Below are 23,871 nucleotides of genomic sequence, written 5' to 3'. Positions count from 1 at the left end.
AATATCAACAAATTACCTTCATCGTTCAACAAATCTTAGACACGTTTTCATGAATTAAAAATACGCACTTTGCAGAAAGTAAATCTTACACGACCGATAACTTTTTCACCGAAGAGACAACCGTACGAAATATTGCATTTATCAAATTATCCGAGTTCGTAAATAAATCGCGAGGCTCGTAAGAGAAAAGAATAACAAAGCGAGCTCGCGAGCAACATTACGTTCACACGTGAAAGATTGTGCTACAAAACGAACGGAAGGGTACGCGACGCGGCGTGTGGCGATTCGCTACGGGGGTGAGTAAGGAAAATGTAAGCCCGGATCAACCGCGCTCATCCCCTTTGGCGTCGGCGTTTGACGCGACCGCTGAAATTTTTACTTCGTTCGATTTGGTCCTTCGGTGAGATTCTCCCTGTCCTCCGATTGGTGGACCCTGGCCACGCCCTGCACGTAAGGGTGACTCGCTCGCCCGAGCACTATCAACCCTTATATATATGCTCGATGCGAGCACACTTATGTGTGCCGGTACGCGTACATATGTGTGCGCTCGTTTGTGTTTGTGTTTGTACGCGCGTGAATGTATGCGTACGTGTGTTGTGTGTGGCATGTATATGTATGTGTGTGTGTGTGTGTGTGTGTAAGGTCGCAGACTCCACGTGCACATACGTGAATACATACAGCCGATATATAGGCATAGAGACGTGTATACCGGGTGGGGTTCCGTTCAGGAGACGGCAGTGGGCCTTCGATACGACACGGTCGATCGAACGGCTCGTATTTTCGGTATCGGGGCGTTATCTCTCAAGAAGATAAGCGCGCACCACGGGGTACTTGAAAAACATTCCGACACCACGTTCGCCGGTAGCTGCGCGTACTTTTATGCATATGCAAAGTTGCACACGCGAGGAGCGTTGCCGATAAAATTAAATTTGATGAGAAACGATTACGCTGCGTTATCATGGTTACTTTGGCAAACGGATTAATTGAAACGCGATGGTTCGATTAAAAATTTTTATATATGCATCTAACCGGAGAATTCTCTGAATTTGGAGTTATTCGTACGACGCGTATCTAAGTTACGAGTTTCTTCAGAGAACACGAAGATACGAACATTATCATTTTCTATCGTTTCTGGATATTGAGACGAGAATCGCTATAGTTCGTGTTTGTAACGCGCAGGTTTGTCAAGCGCAATGATAATGATTTAATGCACAAATAACGGTAATATATTGCGCGGATGCATATGTATGGGTGTATGACGTCGCGTGTGTTACGTTCATGTATTTCAGAATGCATACCGTACGAAGTGAATTCTACGCTCAAGAATGGGAAGCTGTAGCGCGATCTAAATCGCATGACTTAATTTTCGAGTATTCCCGCTCAACGTTCGCTACTAAGTTTAGTCTCCTCGTATTTAATTACCGTCGCGTATGCTGTCTCATTCACCGTTACTGCTACTCCGTCGCGATAACCCATTCGGCATATTTAATATTTATGTGTTTCCATCACTCTCCTTCTATATTGGTGCGTTACGGATCTACATTGTGACGTTTCCCGTCGAAATTAGGCCGGAACTTCGCGACACTCTCTGCGACAATCAATAATTTTCGCTAAAATAAATTCCAGCTAATTGCGATAACAATAAGATATTGCAATAATTCTCAATTGTTTTTCTAATTATAATTAATTACATCTAATTTTATGTTGTGCCATAATTATCCCCCTGTTTAAAAAATAATATATATAATTATTAATAATATGTGAATCATTAATAAACAATGATTGATTTTTAATAAAAAAATCTCTTTAGACTCTCTTCTTTAAGTATATTAATTACATATGCCTTAAATTATGCTTATATTTTCATGTATAAACTTCAAGGAATTCAAGGAATATATATTTGATTTAAGCAATACATTTGATAAATATATAATGACACATATATACATGTATAAAAAACGTCACCTAGACATATTTTCGAATTTGTTGAACCTTGTTAGAAAATTTTCTAACTCATCATTTTGCCGATTTAATATCTGCATTGGATATGGGTAAAGTCTAGTGATTATCAACACGTAGGAGATAATAGAAGAGCACTGATATTATCGACTGTTTACTTCTAGGAGATCATCAATTTTTATAGATGGCTAAGAGTATCCTCATACATTTGTAAAAATTAAAGATTTTTATTATAAATATTAATATAGAGAAAGATTGTCAGTATATCCCCAATAAAAATATTCAACGTTTGTCTAAAGCCAGACTGCAGGACGTAAACGAGTAAGTGATCCAACTTTTTACCACACGACTTATCATTACCGACAGCACTGTAGTTAACGGAATTGCGTATAGATGTCGCATGCGCCATAATAGAATGATATTTTGTTCCTCATTGCCGATATATATCATATCATGATATATCCATTCCCGATGGTTATTCAATGATAATTAATCGCGTGATAAACGCAAAAAACATTGACCAATAATCTCGGGAAGTACGGAGTGGACGGACGATATATCTCGACGAACTCTCGCACAGCCATATTGGGAATCGTTCAGTAGCTGAATATTACTATGTTCAAATTGTTTGAATTGACGTCACGTGACGCGCCAATTCGTAGCAGTTTCACGTTATTCGCGACGGTTCGAATGAATACGGATCGCAACCGCTCTGTATTCATTGTGTCTTTTAACTTGTTGTCTTCAAGTTCCGTGCGTGCACAACTATTAGGATTACTGAATCGAGTGATGAGCGATCAGTTTGGCATATCGGTCGACTCGTGCAAGTGTGATTAAACATGCTATCCCACGCTCATAACCGATGGTGATTGCGTCGTGTCGAAACATGGACGCCGTACGAGGGAAATAGAGGGGAAAGATGTTTGTTGTTGCTTGACGATACTGATGCTTCGGGACAAGATAGGTTGTCTACATTACGTGTTCCTGCTTCGGTGAGTTTAGTCCTTTCTTTCGCATTAGCGTGTTGCATCAAACCAAATTCGTGCAACGTCGGGCTTCGAATGTATCTCGTTGACGGTAGTGAACGTAGGTGGGGTTTGGACTTCTTTCTGTAAACGCGCGTTACTCTTTCTCCTCTCTCTCCGTTTGAGACTCCTCGTGGTTTGCTTTATACGGCGCTGGTGTCAGTACTCAGAGCGCTTGAAAACAAAATTGTGTTTGGTAACAAGTTCCCCCGATTTTTAAGTGAAATGATCGAGGAGCACGACGAACGTGAAACAATATGCGATTCAGTGGTAAGTAATACAATATGCTGAACGTGACAACGTCAATAGTTTATCTGGAAAAACCCACAAAGTGCGAATATCACAGATATCGTAACTTTCTAACCTCACTTTCAGAACTCACTGGTTGAAGGTTGCCGTTTACCGGTTAAAATGCACGGTACAGATGATTGGCGTAAGTAAATTACATGAATGTTGATTCATTTTAGACCCAAATGACGTTTTACTACCAGCACTTGTGATTTTGTGTTCTAGAAGATTTGGACTGTAACATGTCACAAAGTACTACGATTCATTAACAAAAATTGAGTATAAACTACCTTAATGTAGATCAAAACATATAATTGAATTTTTATATTATTCTCATGAATAATATTTCGATAATTTTCAAGATATTCTGGTTATAATTACCTGTATTTGATTTTTATTACATTGTAATAATTATTTTATAAAACCTATTGCAAGACTTTCTGTTATTGTATTTTATATGTGTGTCGTTCTAAATTTGAAATAAAGTATTTTGTATAATTGGATTATACAATTTTATATATGACAAACTCGTATACAAATATCTTTTTATAAACAGAGATACGTATTTAGAATGTAACCAAGATTTATAATAGTGATGTATGAAGATTTTTCTTATTCTATTTGCAGCACTTGCTGAGATAATCAGCGTTAAAGAAGTACAAGGTGTCAAATGTTATTACGTTCACTATGTGGATTGTAAGTAAATCACTTAATATTTTCACAAAATATATACAAAACAATTAGGTTATACCGAATGAACAGTCAGATACCAAAACATGCAGAAAAAATTATTTAATCTTGACTAATATTACATAATGTCTATTGTGTAGTATAAAAATTTCAAGAAATGATTCCCTAATTGTTTTGAGCTGTGTATAATAATCCTCCGTATATCAGTGTCATTGCTTAAACGTATGCAATAATTTTAGTCAATAAACGATTGGACGAATGGGTTATGGAAGATTCTTTGGATACAAGAAAAGTTCAGTACCCACGTCGTGATGGAACGACACCAGGAACTGGCGCGGCAACACCAAAAAAACAAGCTGCCAGTAGGCCTCCTAGTCCTAGCAGCGTCAGCAGCGAACCGGTTAATGGTTCCGCTGTTCTCCAAGCTGCTCTACAAAAGAAAATGTCTAGAAAAAGAAAAGCCGCGTTCCTAGAGAACGAGGATTCTCAGGATGGCCCGCCACAAACACCGGGTCCGAGACCTACTGGTTCTTTAGTAGCACATCATAACGATGATGTAATAACGCGGATGAAAAACGTAGAACTAATCGAATTAGGTCGCCATCGAATAAAACCATGGTACTTCAGTCCATACCCGCAGGAGATGGTGAATTTATCTTGTATATATATCTGTGAATTCTGCCTGAAATATAGAAAAAGCCGAAAGTGCTTAGAAAGGCATTTAGTCAAATGTAATTTACGTCATCCGCCCGGGAATGAGATATACAGGAAAGGATCTATATCGTTCTTTGAGATCGACGGACGTAAGAACAAGAATTACGCACAAAATCTCTGCCTACTAGCGAAGCTATTTCTAGATCACAAAACTCTCCATTACGACACGGACCCCTTTTTATTCTACGTAATGACAGACTTCGATAGCAGAGGGTTTCACATAGTAGGGTACTTTTCCAAGGAGAAAGAATCAACGGAGGATCACAATGTAGCTTGCATTCTTACACTGCCACCGTACCAGAGGAGAGGTTACGGGAAACTCCTGATAGAATTTTCATACGAGCTATCGAAATTCGAAGGAAAGACCGGTTCTCCTGAGAAACCGTTGTCGGATTTAGGTCTGCTTTCATATCGAAGTTATTGGGCACATACGATACTCGATATCCTGCTGAACGTCAAGCCAACGATGGAAAATGACAAACCGCAGATAACGATAAGCGAAATCTGCGAATTAACATCGATCAAGAAGGAGGACGTGATATCGACTCTACAGAACTTGAATCTCATTAATTATTACAAGGGGCAATATATCGTGACGTTAAATAGGTAATCAATTCGCCAATATAGCAAAGAAAGGAGATTAGCTAATTGTTAGAGCCTGTATTAGAGCTAATTATTAGATCTTCCTATATATAACTTATTCACGTTCTTATTTGCAGGGAGATAATCGAGCAACATGCAGCCGCTATGGAAAAGAGGCAGATCAGGATAGATCCCAAGTGTTTGCATTGGACACCGAAAGACTGGAGTGTTAGGGCTAAATGGTGAAATGAAGCTCTAAATTGACAATAAGGCGATGTTAACTTGTCTTGAAATTATTTTCAGGAATCCCAACGGAAATAATTATGATTAACAAAAGTGTACAAAAATTGTACATATTTATGTATTGATTCGTGACCTCAACGGTCTAGCGTTTTAATAAGACTGCATTTGGCGTTGCGTACGCTTTCAGCAATGCTATAGAAACTTCATTGACGCACGCAGATCTCGGTTGTAGAGCGCTAAGATCATGCCGCGTGTACTCGCGGATTTTACCTGAGAAGATATTTGCTACAACAGCATGTACCTAGAAGTCAGACGCAATGTTTTAATACGGTGGTTACAATTTTTTTAAACGATACGCAAAAACCGCCATCGCCGTTATAATGATCGTGTTTGTACAGTTATCCTTATCGGTCTTGTAAATTGTAAATAAATATGATTTTATAACATATTTACACAATTCCTCCGCGGCTCTTCAGGCGCATTCAAATTTTATAGGGAAATATTTGTATAGGCTCAATACTCTCAGACCGCTGTTTGTAATTCAATTTTTAGTACACATGGACAGGTTGAAATGCATCGTATCTATTGTGTGTATATAAATATGTACACATTGTTATTTATTGTACATTTTCTCTGAGATAGTCGAAATAACTTACGGTAGTTAGGAATATTATAAATTGCTATATGAATACGTTGCGCACGTTGACGTATTTGTGAATATTTAATATGAGCTATAGAGACGACTCTATCTCAAAGACGACTTCTAACCATCATAAATTAATACTTTCTATTTTTTGGCAAAAATAAACTTAAACGTTAAATGCAAAGACTAACTTTATCAAGTATAATTTTGAATCGTTAAAATCAAATGTGAATATCATTTTATTGAATTTCTATTATGCGTTAAAACTTCGGAATGTCATCCGGGATTTTTCATTTGCGGCTTCATTGCGACGCAAGTCAGTGTTGCGAATTTTCATATTTCTCACTCGACTACATGGTATCGTTGTACGCTTGTAGACCAAGAACACCTCCGATGTAGATCATTAATACTGACTACAAAATTTCAGACATTTTGTAGTAGAAATTATAGTTACCAATGTGTAATAAATTTCAGCTGAATTTGCTATTTTTTTTAAATTTCGACTAAAACATCTTACGTTGAATGATGAAAAAGTTTGATGCAGCATGTATCTTCATTACATGTGACATTTTTAATAAGGGAACTATTCTCATAAAAATCAATGTTATGTTTTTATGCAATTTTATAACAAGATGTATGTGTACATTTTATAAATATCGTATTAGTAAACTCCTACTTTTGGTTAATTGAGTTGGAAGAAAATTTACTTGAACCTTAAGTGATCTACTTAAAATTTATACGAATATTATCACATATCACACTTTTTTACGAACAACAGCAAGTTTATATAGTAACGAATTTTGTAGCTTTTACAAAATAACAATTTCCTCCAAATTAAATGAGATTAATATGCATATAAATTTAAATTTAATCACGCTTAATCGTTTCAAAAAATAATCGATCCAAAGATATCCAGATCTCATACATAGTTTATATGTTATTGATTTTTTTACGATATCATACGTGATATACGCGCGCGACGATATTCTTTTTTACCTTTATAAGATGCATGTGACGAAGGGAACAGATTCTCTTATTCTATATTCCATTACGTACTAACTTGACAAGGTTTACACGAACACACATATAGAGAAGATCTAGCACAATACATTTTTATTGCCTATATTACATAATAGATCAGTCACGTTGTCGTTTTTTTAAAAAATAGTTTGCTCGTACGAATATAAATTACAATTTCACTTTCACAGATTCGCGACAGACTTTGTTTCAGTGTGAGCGAGGAGATAAAAGAAAATTCTTTAGACACGAGTTTTTTTTAAATACAGCATTGTTTTTCTGTGTGTATATATATATATATGTGTGTATGTATATATGTACGTGTTTATATATATAGTATATATATATATATACACACATATATACATATATATACACATATATACACATATACATATATACATATATATATATATATATAGATATATTTTTTTATATTCAACAGTAACATCACAGTAGCTTCATATACAATAAATCTTTGTTTATAATTTCAATGTCTTTCTTTGTATTCGTTACCACGCAAGCGCGACACGGCGAGTTCTGATAGATTCATTACATGAACACGACGACGAAGAAGAAAGGAAGAAACTCGTGTGCATGCACATTTTATAATAGAGTCACGTCACATACAGTGTCCTCATACCGATATGATCGCACTAGATACGCCCTTTTCGAGTCCACTCATGATTTCGTGATATCCGATAATTGCCGTTCACTATTAACTTGGATTCACGTGTATAACAATGCGAGCGATATATAATGCGTGATAATAAATCATCGGTCGGTCATAATACATGTCATCGTGAAGTGAGCTGCAACTTGCGGACGACAAATCATTAATTGGTGGGGTAGATATTCGACGTAATAACGAATTAACATCAGCTTGATCGCTTGAACTGACACCGATCACTCGACACTTTCTTATCGAGGGAAATGTACGACTGCAGGATTCGAGAGTCACGACCTTTGTTCTACTCGTATTAGTCGTACCGCAGAAATAGTCTGATCATTGTTGCTCTCAAAAAAATAGCTCTCTATTTAAAAACGACACAGCTCTCTGCCACAGCGTTCTATGCAAAATTTCTTTTTTATCATTACCTTACAAAACTTTGAGCGTGTATAGGATTTATAGTATCGTATAGGTGTACGGAGTTTGATTAGAAACTTGTGATTCGCAATTGTCGCGACTCAAAGTAAAGCCACATGGCCGGAAAGTATAGTCGTAGTCGTGACTCCTCGCTGCTACTTTGTCTTTCTCGCGTGACACGTGTGCAATTATTGTGTGTGAGCGTACAATAAATACACTTTCCTCTTAACAATAACAACAATAACAACAACGAGATGAAAATTCAATGGCAGCGGTGTCGAGGAGGACAGCGAGTATTTAACAAGATAAGAAGGATGACACATATATACGCGACATCGCAACAACACATTTATAGACTATCGCACGAATAACCAGACGCATACCGGAGAATTCGAGAAGCGCTTAATATTACGCACAACCTTCATATATATCGCACGAAACGCAACAAACGCGATTGGGATTATCCTTAAAAACCAGCCGCACATTGAGTCATGGGCAACACAGTAGGTGCGCGCGGTCATTGTCGTAAACACCGCGAAGCGCGCGCCCGTAATTAATTAATTACGCCGACAGAGTTTTGATTTGCGCGGATCAGTTCAGTGGGGAGTTCTCGGTGTGTGTTACAAAATTATCATCATTGCAGAGCGTAGATATTGTACTAGTGTACACAGTACAGATACTGTACTATCTGTGGAATGGAACATTACAGCTGAAAGCTCTAATATCAATTAACACGATGACGCAAGCAACTGGTGCGAGCGGGACTGTGACGAATCGATTAATCAGCCTCGATTCATTTAGCGATATGCCGCATTTAGCGCTTGATTATTTTCCTAGGACGTGAGACGATCCTCAGGTCACCCATCACCGTGGCAAAAAGTCGCTTCCGATAATGCAATCTTTCTCTCTCTCTCCCTCTCTCTCTCTCTCTCTCTCTCTTTCCACCTTGCCGTATCAGAAATCCACTATCCGTCTCAATGTGCGTCTAGAGTTACTCTTTACTTACTCTACTTACTCGCCGGAGTCCGCTCACGTGGCGCACAATGTCCCGTTTACACATACAGTTTTTTTCTTTTTTTCTTTTATTTGTTATTCGTCGCATTATATACTCTTACTCTCTCTCTTTCTCTCACTCTCTCCTTCTACATTACATGTGAACGTGTATGCCATGCGTACGTGTGTGTACGTTTAATATTTACACATATATATGTATTTATATATTTATATATTTATATATATACATATATATATATATAAATAATATCTATATATATTTTATATATATGCATGTATGTATATGTATGCGTATATAGATATACTTTTTTTAGTTTTTATTCGTCTCTTTGCGAAATAGTTTCTTTACATATCTGCTTGAATGAATATGCTGTGGAACAGTAGGCGGCAATGGCTGGACAGAATGGCGTTCGATGACATTTTTTCTCAATTTTCATTTTCGGTTGTTCTCGAAAGTGGGGGTGTTGTGCTCGCACATGATACATTCTTTCCCCCCTTTACTGTTCTCCCTTGACCGAGCAACGCCTGAACTGTCGTTGAGTACAGTAAAAAAAGTCGCTTTGTACATTAGTATACCCGTGCCGCGGCGCGAGAGAAGGAAGAGTTACATACGACAAGCGCAAGTTTGTACTGATTTGTGGTATCTCGGGCGAACTCGAACGCAGGATCAAATATTTTCATATCTCCAGTCACGTCTTGTACACCTCCGAGGACCGTTTTATATTCTCGGCGCGCGTGCGCGCGCGCGCACACACACACACACACACACACACACACACACACACACACACACAAAATTCAATCCACCGATGTCATAGATATGAATCTTATACGAGGTTTTTTTTTTCACCTAGCTACAGCACCCAAATCTGAACACAACGACGTTATTTTTCAATGTTATATTGATGTTATATTGATTTTGCGAATATATGCCACGTTTTGAGTAAATGTGAACGAACGATCGCGTTGCACAAATGTGCACGTGTGCTAGTTGAATTTTCGCGGATGAATTATTTGGAAAATATAATTTTGCGCGATCAATTAAGTGTGCGTTTATTAAACTGTGAACTCTTAAGATTGAATTTAAAAATAAATTGCAGCGTTATAACGCATTAGAAACATTACGCGTACTTACTTGAGTGTAGCGTGTAATGTTCACACGCAGTATTCTCAACTTTATAAGTAGAAATTCGCGTTAAGATATATCCTGACGGGTATCTCGAATTTACACGTAACTAATTATACTCGCGATTACGAGACCGCAACTACGTCATAATAACGTATGCGTGACGGACTTTGTCGTCTTGTGAAATTTAAATGAACCTGCGCCGATTTTCGCCCCGATAAATACAGGATGTAAATTAATTCGCGACTTGTATTCGCATGTTATTTCACGTAAAAACTTGAGTCTGATGATCAATTTTTTTCGCGATGCTTAAAAATGTGATAATTAAATAAAGCCTAGTTAATCTTTCTGACCCCGGCGCACAAAAAATTGTTTACGTGCAGCTTCGAACATGCAATCATCATTTTCTTTTTATCGTAAAAAATGATGTACGCGTTGAAAGTACGCGTTTCAGATAATATTACGATATCTGAATCGAGCTCTTGTTAGGTAATATTCACAATGCTTCAATAGTATAGACGCGAATTATTTTACACACCATATAGCGCGCGATGAATGAGCTTCCTGGCGTCTCTACGGAGATTGTGAGACGTGGAAATCGATACAGCGACTAATCAAATACACTTCGATCACACACTGAAACATCTACGCTTACATACTGACGAAGTAGAATTTCGAGTTTCGCTCGGTCTTCGCGTTTCGTTTGCCATTATCGTGTGTTTTTCGTTCGGATCGCCAAGTAATACATGATACCTCACGATAGAAAATCCATCATGCTCATATGTGCGGATGCCGAGTTTCGATGTCTTCTCATTAGACTCACTTTTGCGCAGATTTGCGATTTATGCTACTAGTGATTAATTTATTTATTCTCTCCGAGAAAATTGTCAGCTGCATCAGCTAAGAAAGTAACTACTGCACGATTGAAGAGTTTATCTTTTGATTATCTGGTTTTTCATAGCTTTGTAATAATGCAATTTTCATTTTTTAAGAAGTTATCGACTTAAGACGATTTCTTCCATAACTGATTCACACAATTTTCATTTCATTAGATACATATAATTTTTTATTATAAGCACGCATCTTGTGTATATTAGTACTCCATTGTTATATTAATCCGCAAAAGCATTACAAAAAAGTCCTTCTTGCCGCACGTCGTAAACGATCGATGTCAAAAGTTAATGATTACACGATATCCGAAACGAATGATTTTACGTAACGATTTGGTGTGCAGTAATAATCAGCTTATCCTCGAGCGAAGACATTTCGAAACTCTATTTTCGTCCAGCCGCTTGCCGGAACAATAAGACACTTAACAGTTTTGGCGACCCTTGTGGCGAGAGGTGGGCCAGTTTTATCCCTCAACCACTGTGGATGAATTTTGAAAAATCTGTACGGTGACGTCAATTCTGGCCCCGGTAATTGATTAGAGAACAAGTTTATCTCTGACTTTATCTATGACCGTCCTCAGCATGTCCATATCGATTTGTGTGTTTTACTTATGACGAAGGATAAATTGTTAACTTAAAAATTATTTCTAATGTACACGAATACTAAAATAATTGTTTTCATTATATTAATACATATTTTCATGTATATATACTATCGAATCACATTAATACTAATGACGAGTTTTAAATAATTTCTACGATATAATTGCATGGTAATATGGAAGATGTGGCGAACAATATCATCTTAAAATCGACGGTTTGTGAAAACGCACATACCGTTGATCGTAAAATCTCTACATTTTGGCCTATGGAAAAGTTTGAGATCAATCAATTGAACACACGAGCCATACGTTATTTCTTGCACATCGCGAGATGTCCGAAACAGGTGACAGATTTGAAGTCACCGTAGAGTGGCTGAGGATTAATGGCCTTCTTACCTTTACGCACGTTACACCGTAATATATGTTACTTGTACGTATATAATAACATAATATACACAGGGGGATCGACGCTCGAAAATATTATGTCGTATTGCGGACGACCCCGATCGAGATCGTGTAAAAATATTTTCTGTCCTGGGAATCCCGGAGAAAATTGATTTCTGCAAAGGATCTCCAAAGTTCGCGAAATTTTCAATCCGTATATTAAATCGCGCGCGATTTCGTCTTCCCCTTTGCTTTCTCATACCATCCCTCTTCCTTCCTCCCTCCCCCTCCCCCTCTCACTCTCTCTCTCTCTCTTTCTTTCCTCTTCTCTCCTCTGCTCTCCTTTTTTCTTCTCTCTCTCTCTCTCTCTCTCTCTCTCTCTCTCTCTTTTTTGATATATTCGTCATAGAAGCGTAACCAGTACTCGAGATCTCATCTTAAGATTCGCAAAAATTCTTCGAAATCACGTTGGTCAAGCTCGAGTGAAAACCCCAACGTCAGAGCTCGGAAATCCGTTCTCCCGGCGGAGAAGGATCGTCGATATGTCTCGTCTTTCTTCGTCGAACGGGAAGATCAGTGCAGTCCATGATTGTGCGATAAAAAATTTTGCGAGTACAATCGGGGGGAGGTGAGTGTCCCCTCTCTTCTGAAAGGGAGACATCTCCTCAAACGAAAAAAAAGGGGGCCCGCGCACTATCGCGCGAAAAATTCTTTCTCCAGTCTGCTCCCGTGTGAATTTTAGAATCTCCGCCTTAGAGTATTCGAAGATACAAAATCTACGATAGAAAACAGAACAAGACCTCAAATATATCTGATTTTTCACCTCACATTCAACATCGACATACTTAGCGCTTTATCGTCTTATTAGTAATTCTCATTAGTAATTCTCCATTATTACTATTATCGTTATTATTCTCTTCTTTTATTATTGTTATTCATCAGTTTTAGAGTTTTATTCTTATCAATACGTGTATGTATATTATATTATATATATATATATTTATATATACGTATATATATATATATATATATATATATGTATATATTTATATATCCCTTTAAGCTTATACGTAGTAATTAAAGTTTTTTACCTTTTAATTTTAATTTTTACGTAAACCTTTTTTATATCGTGTTATTAGCATGTTATTTATCGTGTTATTAGCATCTTTTGTCTTTATGATACAGATTGTCACGTGTCGGCAATTTATTAAGTGCCATCGATATTTCTGGCTGTGATACGCGCGCGCCCTCGAGAGTCTCCGGTCGATGACCACAGAGGTGAACTAGTTTTCTTTTTGACTGCGTTAGCATCGTGTCTCATGCTCGCGACAACGACGACGTGTCGTCGGTTCGTTTCCCGTTGCTTTTGCGTTCTTGCTTCGTCTACACGCAAGAACGAGTAATGCCGCACGGAAAAACATCACTGGCCACATTCGTCCTCGTTGTTGTCCACTCGCGGTGCTGCAACATAGCTATGACACTTTTCTTCTTCTTAATTAATTATTTTGATCTCTATCTAAACTGAATTCCTGTCGCGCGAATCTCCTTATTTACGGTAAGAAAATTTTAATTTTGACCTCAGCCGCGTCGGTCGACAGTACGCTCCTTCTATCGATACCGCGTATTAGAATTAACACGTAGCAAATCCTGCATCGAAGATTGATGACGCCCGCTCGCGAAACTTTAATACGAAACGCCGATCACATCGTAATTGTGTTCCCCACCTTATTTCCTCGCCCAATTCATCAATACTAAGTACTCGCTGCCTTTACCACCTTGGAAGAACATTTTCTGCTATTGGAAATATAACGTATTCGATAAGAAAACGAGACACAAAAACTCATACAAAAAATCAAATAAAACGTATTTTCTAAGAAAGAAGATTCTAGAAAGAGGAAACAATATAAGAATTCGTATAATATAATAAGAATAAATATTATTTTTAACGCCTCAATGTTATCTTATGATGACAATGATATAAAATTAAACTAACGCGTTACGAAATCATGAGGAAGCATTGTTATAAGGCGAATTTTACATCTTAAGATCTTAAAAATCGGAAGGAAAGTCTATTCCCTTCGTATACATCTTAAGAATTTCTGTAATCACGCGACACGCGTGAAACTTTTATTTTTACCGGCGCAGGACCCAATATTTCACAGCTTTACCTAGTTTTACCTGATATTCGTCGAACAAGTGGAAAGTTCCTTTCAACAACCCGCGACTGTCGCTATTCACAAATGATTCGATTAACTTCTTGATCGAAAGGGGGAAAAGAAGTCCATTTACTTTTTTTTACATCCCCTTGAAGATCTCTCTTCATCAAGCAGTTAATCGGGTCGTTCACGAAAATAACGGTCGCAAGATATCGGGATTACGTCGCTATTTCCCCCGGATGATTTACCTCGATGGCGTGAACAAAACAAGGGCGGCAGCTTGAGCCACCAGACGCGATTGAATTACCGCGCGAATACCGAGCAAAGTTTGCGCGAGTGGAGCGGAGACTGTATCTAAACTCATTATTCGTCGAGTGGCTCAGCAACAGCGACCCTATACGATCTCGGAGCAATCTATCATAACTCTTGTCAGGCTCCGCAGTGTAATTATCCTCTCCTACGTATCGAATATCGCGCTCGCTCGACACTCTAATTACAGATCACTGCCGCAAAAAGGAAAAAAGCGATCGCGCGATTATTCGCGCGCAATGAGTCCGCCGGTCACCGGCGCGACATGAGATTGCAGAGAGCGGCGCGAGACGAAATAAGACATTTCCGTAGTCGGATAATTCGTCGGTAGATCGTCGGAAGATATCTTCAGGTACACATCGTTCTACGCGACGTCTCTCGCGCGTTTCCGTCGATATTCTTATATCCCGCAGTCGAAGCTATCTTGATTCTGCACTTTCTTCTGATACGCCTCCAAGTAGCTATCGACGTTCCTGTAGATGCCCGTATTCGCTTGGTACATCAGGGTCTCGAGAATACGTTCGTTTTTTATCGCCTTCGACGGCAGCACGATCTGAAAAGACGAGGGACGACTAGAGTTGATACACAGCAAATTCTTAATCACAAGAGCAACAGTCGCATAGTAATAGTTCTTACTTTACGGTAGTTCAAGAAATGAACGAATTACGATATTTCACTTCACGTCGTAATATCGCCTGGCACTTTTATCTGCTTCCTTTTATATCTCGTCCTCCCGCACACATTCGTGCTTCCGATACTTACCCTGATCAGTTCGTGAGGTGTTATCCTGTACAATTTAAGATCCCTACTGAGCCTCTCCATGATACATTTGAACTCCACCTTGGCGTCGATCTTCGTCTTGGTTTTGATTCTGTGATTCGCCCAGTTCAACATCGCCTCGAACTTCCTGATCTCCACCACTTCGAGACTACGGCACATGATCATCTGCACCATCGACTCGCTCAGTGTGAGAAAGTCCGGGTTCTGGAAGAGCTGGTAGGCCCTAGTCTCCACGAACGAGAGGATCATGTTGACCAGTTCGGAGGCGGACGTGTAGCGCCAGTAGTAATTCTCGAGGGCACAGAGCATCACGCAGACGATCTCGATTCTGAGGAACTGCTTGGCGTGATGGAAGCAAGCCTGAAGAAGCTCAGGCAGGTCGTAGTGCTCCGCGGCGCATATCAGACCCGGTATGTTGCTACACGTCAGCGGACAGGATCCAGTGTGCAGGTAGTCCAACAGGATTCGGAACGTTTCCGGATCGAACTCTATAATGTCGAACTGGAAATATTCCCTTTCGTTAATGAGAGGGAAAGTAATATACTTTTTTTGGTCTGTGATCGAAAATTATAACGACTCAACACGAATTTAATATTAATTATCGGGTTGCCGATGAAAGTGGCATCCGATGGCGGTTTGTTCGGAAACGGAGAATAACGAATATAAAACATTAAGACGTCCCGATGCACAGCTGATAAGATCGATAGTACATTTCTCAGGATATTACAATTTCATGCGATAACACGAACTCTTGGAAAACACTTTTCATCCACTTCTCGGTATGAGGATAGACGTCTGACGTCACGCTCACCTCGGTCTGTGCTAGTTTCGCTCTATCTACTTTCTGCGCGTCCGCGCAAACGCTGAGCCTTGGCACTGCTAGTGACTGGGCCGCTTTATCCTTATCTTTCGCTTCCTTGTCTGTAAGAAATTATGTTTAAACTCCATCCCTCCGTTCCATCGTAGTAGAACTTATCGTAAGGACGCATCTTTGCATGCCATCGTTAAATATCAAAGATAGAGTATACGTTATATTCGAACGCAAAGCTGCTGAAGGACTCGTGATATACGAGATAAAAACTTTCATCCTTTATGCTCTTTGCTCGTGTTTTTTTCTGCTCTTTCCTCGTAAGAAGCGAGATACGTACTACTGCAGTCTTGCGAGCTGGCCCATCGTTTTCGATCTTCGCTCTGCAGGGTCCCACTGCCGTGCTTCCTGATGCTCCTACCCCATCCCGCGGTGATCGTGCCCAATCGTGAGAAGGCCCGTTTCACCATCGGCGACGAGGGGACGCTTTTGGGCCTAAACACATCAGAACCAGTATCTCACAGAAACCGCGGAGCGGCACTTAAAGGTTTGGAGATGGAATTTACGAGGATTTCACATAGAGAGATAAGGACAAGTCCAAGAGTGACGGGCGCGGATTGGGGAGAGAGGGGTTACACAATCGGTGAAGAGGGAGATATATCGAATATAAAGTTGCGAAATGAAAACTAGACAACGACGAAAGCACGCTCTCAAAGTTTGCTATTTGTACGAATCAACGTGCGATGAATCACGGGATAACTCGTTACGCATAATCATCGAATCCACAGCAGCGATAGAAAAAACGTTTGCCGAATCGTCAATATAATCGGTGATCGCTTACGAGACAGATTTGGAGTATAAACGAAAACTGCAGCGACACGAATTACGACAATACGAAATTATCGGTGGTGGCGTTTACGGTGGAAGTGTACGGAAGGAAGCATACTTGGTGATGTATCATTACATTATATTGAGACGTACGGAAAATGAGAGAAAAAAGAACACACCAAAATTAGAGGATACAGTTTCGGCAAAGAGTGTCAGCGAGCAAAACGACCAGAATTCATTCATGAAATGTCGCTGTTTGTGTAAAATAACTTCTCGTTTCTTCCCAACAAACGATTCGAAGCAAGGCGAGTCATACGATATCGTTCGGCAGAATATTGCGGGTCATTTTTCAAGTAAGAGCATGCCACATAGAATTCAATGTACGACACGTGATTTCAGAAATTTGGACCTCTTGTATCATATATATATATTTATATATATATATATATATGTATGTATGTGTATATATATGTGTGTATACGATATGTAAATAAAGAATACATATTGACAAATAAGAAGATAATTGCACGAGATAATAATCATGCGGTGCCATGAGGATAGGAGACATGGATGTGCCGTGAAAAGATACATATATTACGATCCAATATGTATATATCTAATATATAGATACATATATATATATTTATATGTATATATACATATATACGTATATGTAAATATGAAAGAAACATTCGACACACTGAAAATCGCAGGCATCAGTCTCACCCCTGAAACGAGTTTCCAGTTTATTCTCATTAGGGAAATCCGTTTTTGCACAAAAGTTCGCATAATCCACACTTCTGCGCAATCTGCGATCGATACCCTTAACGAACCCACACCTAACTTCCTAAGTGAATGCTTTTGAGTCGCCAATTAGTTTCACGAATGTGCTTTGCGGAGTCGTGGTAACAATTATTTCGACAGCGTTTCTCACACGAACGACGATAGTTCAATTGCGAGGTTCACTAGTGTTTTTTTTTTTTCTTTTTTCCTTCGTAATGATGACGAATTCCGTCTCATTAACGAACGGACTTCGTTATCAACGATTTTGAACTGGACTCCTTATGAGACTACCAAGTCTAAATGTCAACAACGGAGTAACAACATCTATCCAAACGCGAACGTACCTAGGACTTTCTACATCGGGAACTTGAAGGAAATTCGAGCTCTTCGGTTTCTGCGGGCTGAGCAACGTCGGCGCCGGTCTCGCCAGTAACTCGGCGACTGGTACCTGCGGGCTTCCAAAACCCGCTTGAATACCGTACAGCATTTCTTGGAACACTCTGTACAAAGACCAATATTTATGTGATATTGCAGATAAGTTTGGTTACCTAATTAAGAACGAATTCCTCGCAGAAATAATTTCTTCTGCCTAGCAGTTGTGCATCTCCTATATTTTTTCTTACTTTATTTCTATATATTTATTCTTAGTTTTGTCTCGCTGTGTGTTTCACAATTATACAGGGTGTTCCGTAAGTCGAGGTCAATCGCTCGAGAGATGAATGGGGAACCACAAACAAGAAAGAAAGTTGATACAAACATAGGTCCGAAAATGCGTTGTTTTCGAGTTATCGCCATTTTTGTGTTAAAATTTGAAGTTGCTTTGCTTTCGAATTTTTCTGGTTTTGGAATTTCGATGGTTTTTATGAGTTTCAAAACACTACTAAAGTCAAATAAAACACACACATACACACGACAGAGAGGGTTTGGAGTCACTAAATACCACAGGAGTGACGAACTGTGGGGTCCTGATCTCTGTCAAGGGATGTTAAGTGGGCTGTACTTCCACGCGGTGCATCCTGGGTAGTGCTAAAGCAGCCCGCAACTTTTATTTGACTTTAGTTATGTTTTGAAACTCATAAAAACCATCGAAATTCCAAAACCAAAAGAATTCGAAAGCAAAGCAATTTCAAATTTTAACATAAAAATAGCGATAACTCGAAAACAACGCATTTTTGGACCTATGTTTGTATCAATTTTCTTTCTTGTTTGCGTGCTTTCTTGTTGGTTCCCCATTCATCTCTCGAGCGATTGACCTCGACTTACGGAACACCCTGTATATTTTATATTCATGTCGATTATTCAATCCGTTGATTATTTCAAACTCACAAATCGACAAAACACATACAACACACACACACACATACAATGTGCTTAATTAGAAAATATTTATTTTACATTCAAAGTTCGCGGACCACAATAACCAACGAATTATTGGAAAAACATCTTCCTGCGCCAGTCCAATTAAGCAAACACAATTTGGGTTTATCGGACATTAATTCACAGTCCCTGGGGGACATGATGTGTCACTTCAATTTCAGCTTGATATTTCGCATTTTACTTTCTGATATTATTGCACGACAAATAATTGCCATGTCTATAATCTTCCAAGAAGAGAGTATTAAGAGCTGTTACCTGCTTCTCACTGCTAAAATCGCCCTAACACCGATGAATCTGACTTTTTGTTTTTGCTGTCCCGGCACGAGGAAGGAGACGTCGAACAGACTAGCGTTTAGCGTCACGTTCGCTGAGTTATTGAGGAACACTCGAGTGAAGTCCTTCGCAAGTTGATCATAGTCCTCAAATTGATCTCGTACCGAGTCCAGCAACGGCGAGGACGGTCTCATATGTCCAATCGGTCGCCAAGAACCTCGTCTACACATAAATAATCACAGATCTAATCCTATGGACCGATTGAGTGAATAATAATTGATATCGAGCGTTTTACAGTCGGATAGTCAATTTATAACGGGGATAACAAAACCAGTCATTATTAAATTTAAAAATATTTTGACACAGAGAGCATGATATAACTATAAAATTTTTCAAAGATATATTGAACGTATATCGAAATGATATAAAAAAAAAGTATATTGCTCATATTTCACGTAATTATATTGTTTTGCGTATTCGTTCATTCGCGTATTTTTTGAGATTTTATTATTGCCACGTGTTTTCTCACCTGTACGGCTTCGGAATCTGCCCGGTCTCCGCGTGATTCGCGAGATTCGCCACGATGTCCTCCAGCATTTGACTCCTCGTTCTCTCCTGCATTCTCGCGAATTTCGGCGCTGAATAACTCGCCCTCTCGCCGTTCACGATTTTCGTCAAAATCCATTCGCGGAACATCGGACCTGTTGCGCCCGAATATTCCAATTCGATAAGTTAGACGAGACGTAAGAGTGATTTTAAGTTGACACCCCATTCCAAAATAGCCCGGCTAATGCGAATTTAATGCCATTCGTACCGTCTGTTACAGCTCTTCGTAACTGACAATTAGAAGAAGTTCGGTAATTGTAGCATGACGTCAGAATGGAAATTAGCAAAATCATATTGGATTGGTTGAAACTCGTAACGCGAATAATGTAGAATTTACATGATGAAAATGATATTATTACGAATAATTATACATAATTATTTAATATAATCATCATGATGATTAAATGTTGAATAAAATAGCATCTGACGATACACACAATTTTGCGGTCGCAATGCACGCGATGTGCGGACGTGAGAATAAAAAAGACTTTTCTCTTCTAAACTTTACATCGCGGCGACAAAGTTAAACGAACTTCAGCTCCTTCTACTATCTCAATGTTATCGATATAAAGATCGTATAATCGGCACCTTTTTCGAAAACACTTTGCTCCCATAGATACGGCTTGTAGGCCCCAACTTCGTCCCTCGTGACCACGGACACCTCGTATCTCGTGATCTTCCGCTTTATCCGTGGACTCACTCGCACCAGGATAAACGTATGCAAAAAATGTGACTTGATGCAAGATGGACTGAAGTGCGTGTTGTCGGCTTCCAGAAACACGACGCACACTATATCGTTGCCGATGTGTCTCTTCCTCTGGAGCTGGAGCGAACGAAAACGAGAAGCTTTCGGTGCGAGTTCCCGACACCGGTTTCATCATCTAAGATTACTCTGGGTCGTTCGGGAGCCGAGAAGTATCTCGCCGGGATAAAGTCGCGAAACAACGAGGAATACGAATGCGAGTGACTCACCTTTTGAGGGTCGTGCTTCTCGTAAGGCAATAGAGTGGACACATGAAACATTATCTCGATACCCCTCCAGTTGGTGTAGACAGAATATAGGCCCGTCAAATCGTGCACGGTGTCGAGACCGCCTTTGTACTTATCGAAACCCTTCAGTCTGATCTTGTCGCCGAGAATCTGGAGGAACTCCTCGAAGAGCAGCGAGTTGTCGTTGTTGTCGAGTATCTCCTCCTCGTTGTACTGACCTTCCTGGACATACATCACCCCCACCTTCAGCTCGGACTTGATAAAAACTTGATCGAGCTTCAGAAGTTCTTCGGGCGTGTCCGGCAATTGGCCTAGAGTCAACGGCGGATTGATGTTCACCTCCTTGCCAAGGCTACGTACCACTTCCTCGCGATTGTACCTGCGGCGAAACCACCATGTATCTCCATGAAGAAAATTAACCTTATTATTAAACTATCCGCTCGTGTCACCGCTGTCAGCATAAATTTCTACGTGAATTGAGATGGGGATTTGTGTATCCCCCTGTTGTCGATCTTATCGATACGAACACGATGTAATGGACGTATAAACGATGAGTGACAGGCGTACGTGTGCAAGTGAATAAAAAATGAGACGCGACGGTCATTACCGGTCGGCAAAGACACAGCTGGCGGGTATGAGGCCGTGGACCGTGTAGCTGATGGCTCTGACCAGGATCCTGAACTGGTCCCGGCCGTTGAGCGTCTCCTGCTTGATGCTGAGTATCACCGGTCCGAGATCCTCGTCGTTCGTGAAGTAATTCCAGTGCTCCGAGCCGTAGAAATACTTCTCATAGGTCTCCTGCTCGACTGAGGTGAGCTCGAAGCCCAGATTTTTCTCCCACTGCTCCTCGATGACGGTCTTCTTCCGTGGCACATCGTCCGTGTCGACCTCGTTCTCCTCAAATAGGCAGAAGCTGTCGCCCTGCCGCTTTAGCATCGACGACGACTCCAACTGCTCCTCCACGTGCTCGGGATCGGTAGCCTCGCGATCGCTCTCGGTCTCGTCCCAGATCGTGTCCGACGCGATCTGCTGCCGCGAACACTCGATCCAATAGCCGGGCGTCGGTAACAGATTGTGCGGAAACTCTTGGCAGAACTCATCTACGGCAAGATTCACCCTCTCAACTTGCGCCCATTCCTAATCTATCCGTTTTCTACGGATTTGCCTTTCTCTAACGTGTCTAAGGCAACGAGAATGGATGTAGAGTCTCGAGTCTTCAGCTGACCACGCGAACAGAACATCTCTCTAGAGTGTGTGAAAAGTACAACTGTCTTGGGGATCTTAAAGAGCCTAAATATCAGCTCTTTGCAGAATGCTCGCGTGTAACCAACAATCGCGTTACAGCAACTTAAGCAACCATTGGCTGCCCTGTGTTCTTTTTCGTTATCGTAATGCGAGATTTCTACGACCCGTCTACGACGGGTACTTAGTTTCTAACAGGAAGTTTCGCAGGCGATTTGAATCGCATTCTCACAAAAGGATCAAATGTGTCGCGCGGATCGGACGAAAGAAATCGGTGATCGCTAAAGAGCGGCGTCGCAGGGTTACAAGTTATTACGTGGCGCGCGTTGTGTACATAAATACAATAACCCTCGTTCTCATCGTGAAGCGCGCGCGCGCGCGCAGATGTCGATCGAGCAATTTCACTCAAAGCGAGATTAACGTTAATTAATCCTGCTCGTCTAACATTCTCCCCTTGTCGGAGCGAATTAGCGAGCGATAGCGCCGATAGTACTCCTCTGTTCTCTGAGGATGCGAAAAGAATCAGTCGGCTCGTTCCCGAGGCGAAAGGGGTTTGTTTAGAAATGACTATGAGAAAAGACGAAACGAAACGAAGCGGCGGGAAAAGAACGAGCGCGAAAGAGTGAGCGAGGAGGGATAGAGCAAGAAAGAGAGAGCGAGAAAATCGCACGGAGCAAATGGCAACGAAGACAAGCACTCCGGCTGAAATCATTAAGAGTGGAATCCGATCCGGCAAAATAGAAGCTCGAGGGTGAGTCGAGCGTGAGAAGCGGAACGCGAAGGTAGAGAATCCCGAAGTGATTCTCCTTCCACAAGGCGGACTCACGTCCACTTAAGCACGTATCCTCGATAATATGTTTCTTCTTCTCCGACCCCTCGGCTGCCGCATCGTTTTATCAATCTTCGTCTTCCTTCCTTCCTATTTGCTGTCTACTTGCCTGCCTGCTTGCCTGTCCGTCCGCTTGCTCGCTTACTTGCTCTTTTCATCGGCGTGTATGGCAGTCGACGATACCGCAGTCGATTCACTGTAAGGTAGAACACCAAGCTATTTACAGACAGGGCTTGGTATCCGAACTTAGAGTGAACCGCCCGCGGTGCCTCCTCTTCTTCTTCGTCTGCGTCCGCGCGGTTCAGCCTAATTGTCGAGTTCTTTGTTCGCTCAGAATGGCCGCCCATATCTCAGTGGAAACCCAAATTTCGGCATGGCGCGCGCGCGCGATGGGCTGAATTTCTCAACCCGCCGGCCAAAACGATGGATCGCGGGACGCGCGTCAAAGGGAGAAACATAAGTCTCCCGTGACCTCGGGCCGGGCTCGGCACGATGGGAATTCCTGGCGGAGAATTATTCCAACCAGCGCAAGATTAGCTCGCGATGTCCTCAAATCACCTCGTCGCGAGCAGCAGTCTGATTCCCGCAGAGCCGGGGAAGCACGACGGCTGTTGTTTCCTCCGTTA

The 23,871-nt window shown here is 40.5% G+C and overlaps 2 protein-coding genes across 10 annotated transcripts in view; one reads left to right on the top strand and one right to left on the bottom strand.

Moving 5' to 3' along the window:
• Positions 1-2,672: 2,672 nt before the first annotated feature.
• Positions 2,673-6,830, top strand: Tip60 (Histone acetyltransferase Tip60). 2 transcript variants are annotated; one of them, XM_011140421.3, is made up of 5 exons: positions 2,977-3,254; positions 3,360-3,417; positions 3,900-3,968; positions 4,202-5,282; positions 5,396-6,830. In XM_011140421.3, exons 1-5 carry the CDS (start codon positions 3,210-3,212, stop codon positions 5,502-5,504), a joined length of 1,362 nt encoding a protein of 453 aa, XP_011138723.1. In that variant the 5' UTR covers positions 2,977-3,209; the 3' UTR covers positions 5,505-6,830. The 2 variants fall into 2 exon arrangements, with proteins under 2 accessions (XP_011138724.1, XP_011138723.1); XM_011140422.3 differs by lacking the exons at positions 2,977-3,254; positions 3,360-3,417 and adding an exon at positions 2,673-2,951.
• A 7,386-nt stretch (positions 6,831-14,216) lies between these two features.
• The window catches only part of rsh (Rap GTPase activating protein radish), a 132,035-nt gene continuing 122,380 nt past the window's right edge, over positions 14,217-23,871 (bottom strand). For 7 of the 8 annotated variants that reach the window (XM_025307279.1, XM_025307281.1, XM_025307284.1 and 4 more), the window contains 10 exons: positions 21,782-22,274; positions 21,157-21,553; positions 20,773-21,007; positions 20,108-20,279; positions 19,561-19,800; positions 18,273-18,428; positions 16,658-16,812; positions 16,321-16,430; positions 15,492-16,010; positions 14,217-15,282 (listed from right to left, as the gene is read on the bottom strand). In XM_025307279.1, coding sequence (XP_025163064.1) covers positions 15,130-15,282; positions 15,492-16,010; positions 16,321-16,430; positions 16,658-16,812; positions 18,273-18,428; positions 19,561-19,800; positions 20,108-20,279; positions 20,773-21,007; positions 21,157-21,553; positions 21,782-22,274 — 2,630 coding nt within the window. In that variant the 3' untranslated portion in view covers positions 14,217-15,129. The remainder of the gene's footprint in view (positions 15,283-15,491; positions 16,011-16,320; positions 16,431-16,657; positions 16,813-18,272; positions 18,429-19,560; positions 19,801-20,107; positions 20,280-20,772; positions 21,008-21,156; positions 21,554-21,781; positions 22,275-23,871) is intronic. The other variant, XM_025307280.1, reaches the window with a different exon arrangement.

The sequence above is a fragment of the Harpegnathos saltator genome, unplaced genomic scaffold, assembly GCF_003227715.2.
Source record: "Harpegnathos saltator strain DR-91 unplaced genomic scaffold, Hsal_v8.6 scaffold844, whole genome shotgun sequence".
Classification (NCBI taxonomy): Eukaryota; Metazoa; Arthropoda; class Insecta; order Hymenoptera; family Formicidae; genus Harpegnathos; species Harpegnathos saltator.
Note: the sequence above shows the minus strand (reverse complement) of the source record. Positions and strands in the feature narration are given on the sequence as shown.

Bases quoted from the DNA above. Each gene is read 5' to 3' on its own strand.
- Tip60 (XM_011140421.3), top strand. From the start codon at position 3,210: ATGATCGAGGAGCACGACGAACGTGAAACAATATGCGATTCAGTG. The intron at 3,255-3,359 runs GTAAGTAATACA...CCTCACTTTCAG, and splicing joins AAACAATATGCGATTCAGTG to AACTCACTGGTTGAAGGTTG. The intron at 3,418-3,899 runs GTAAGTAAATTA...TTCTATTTGCAG, and splicing joins GCACGGTACAGATGATTGGC to CACTTGCTGAGATAATCAGC.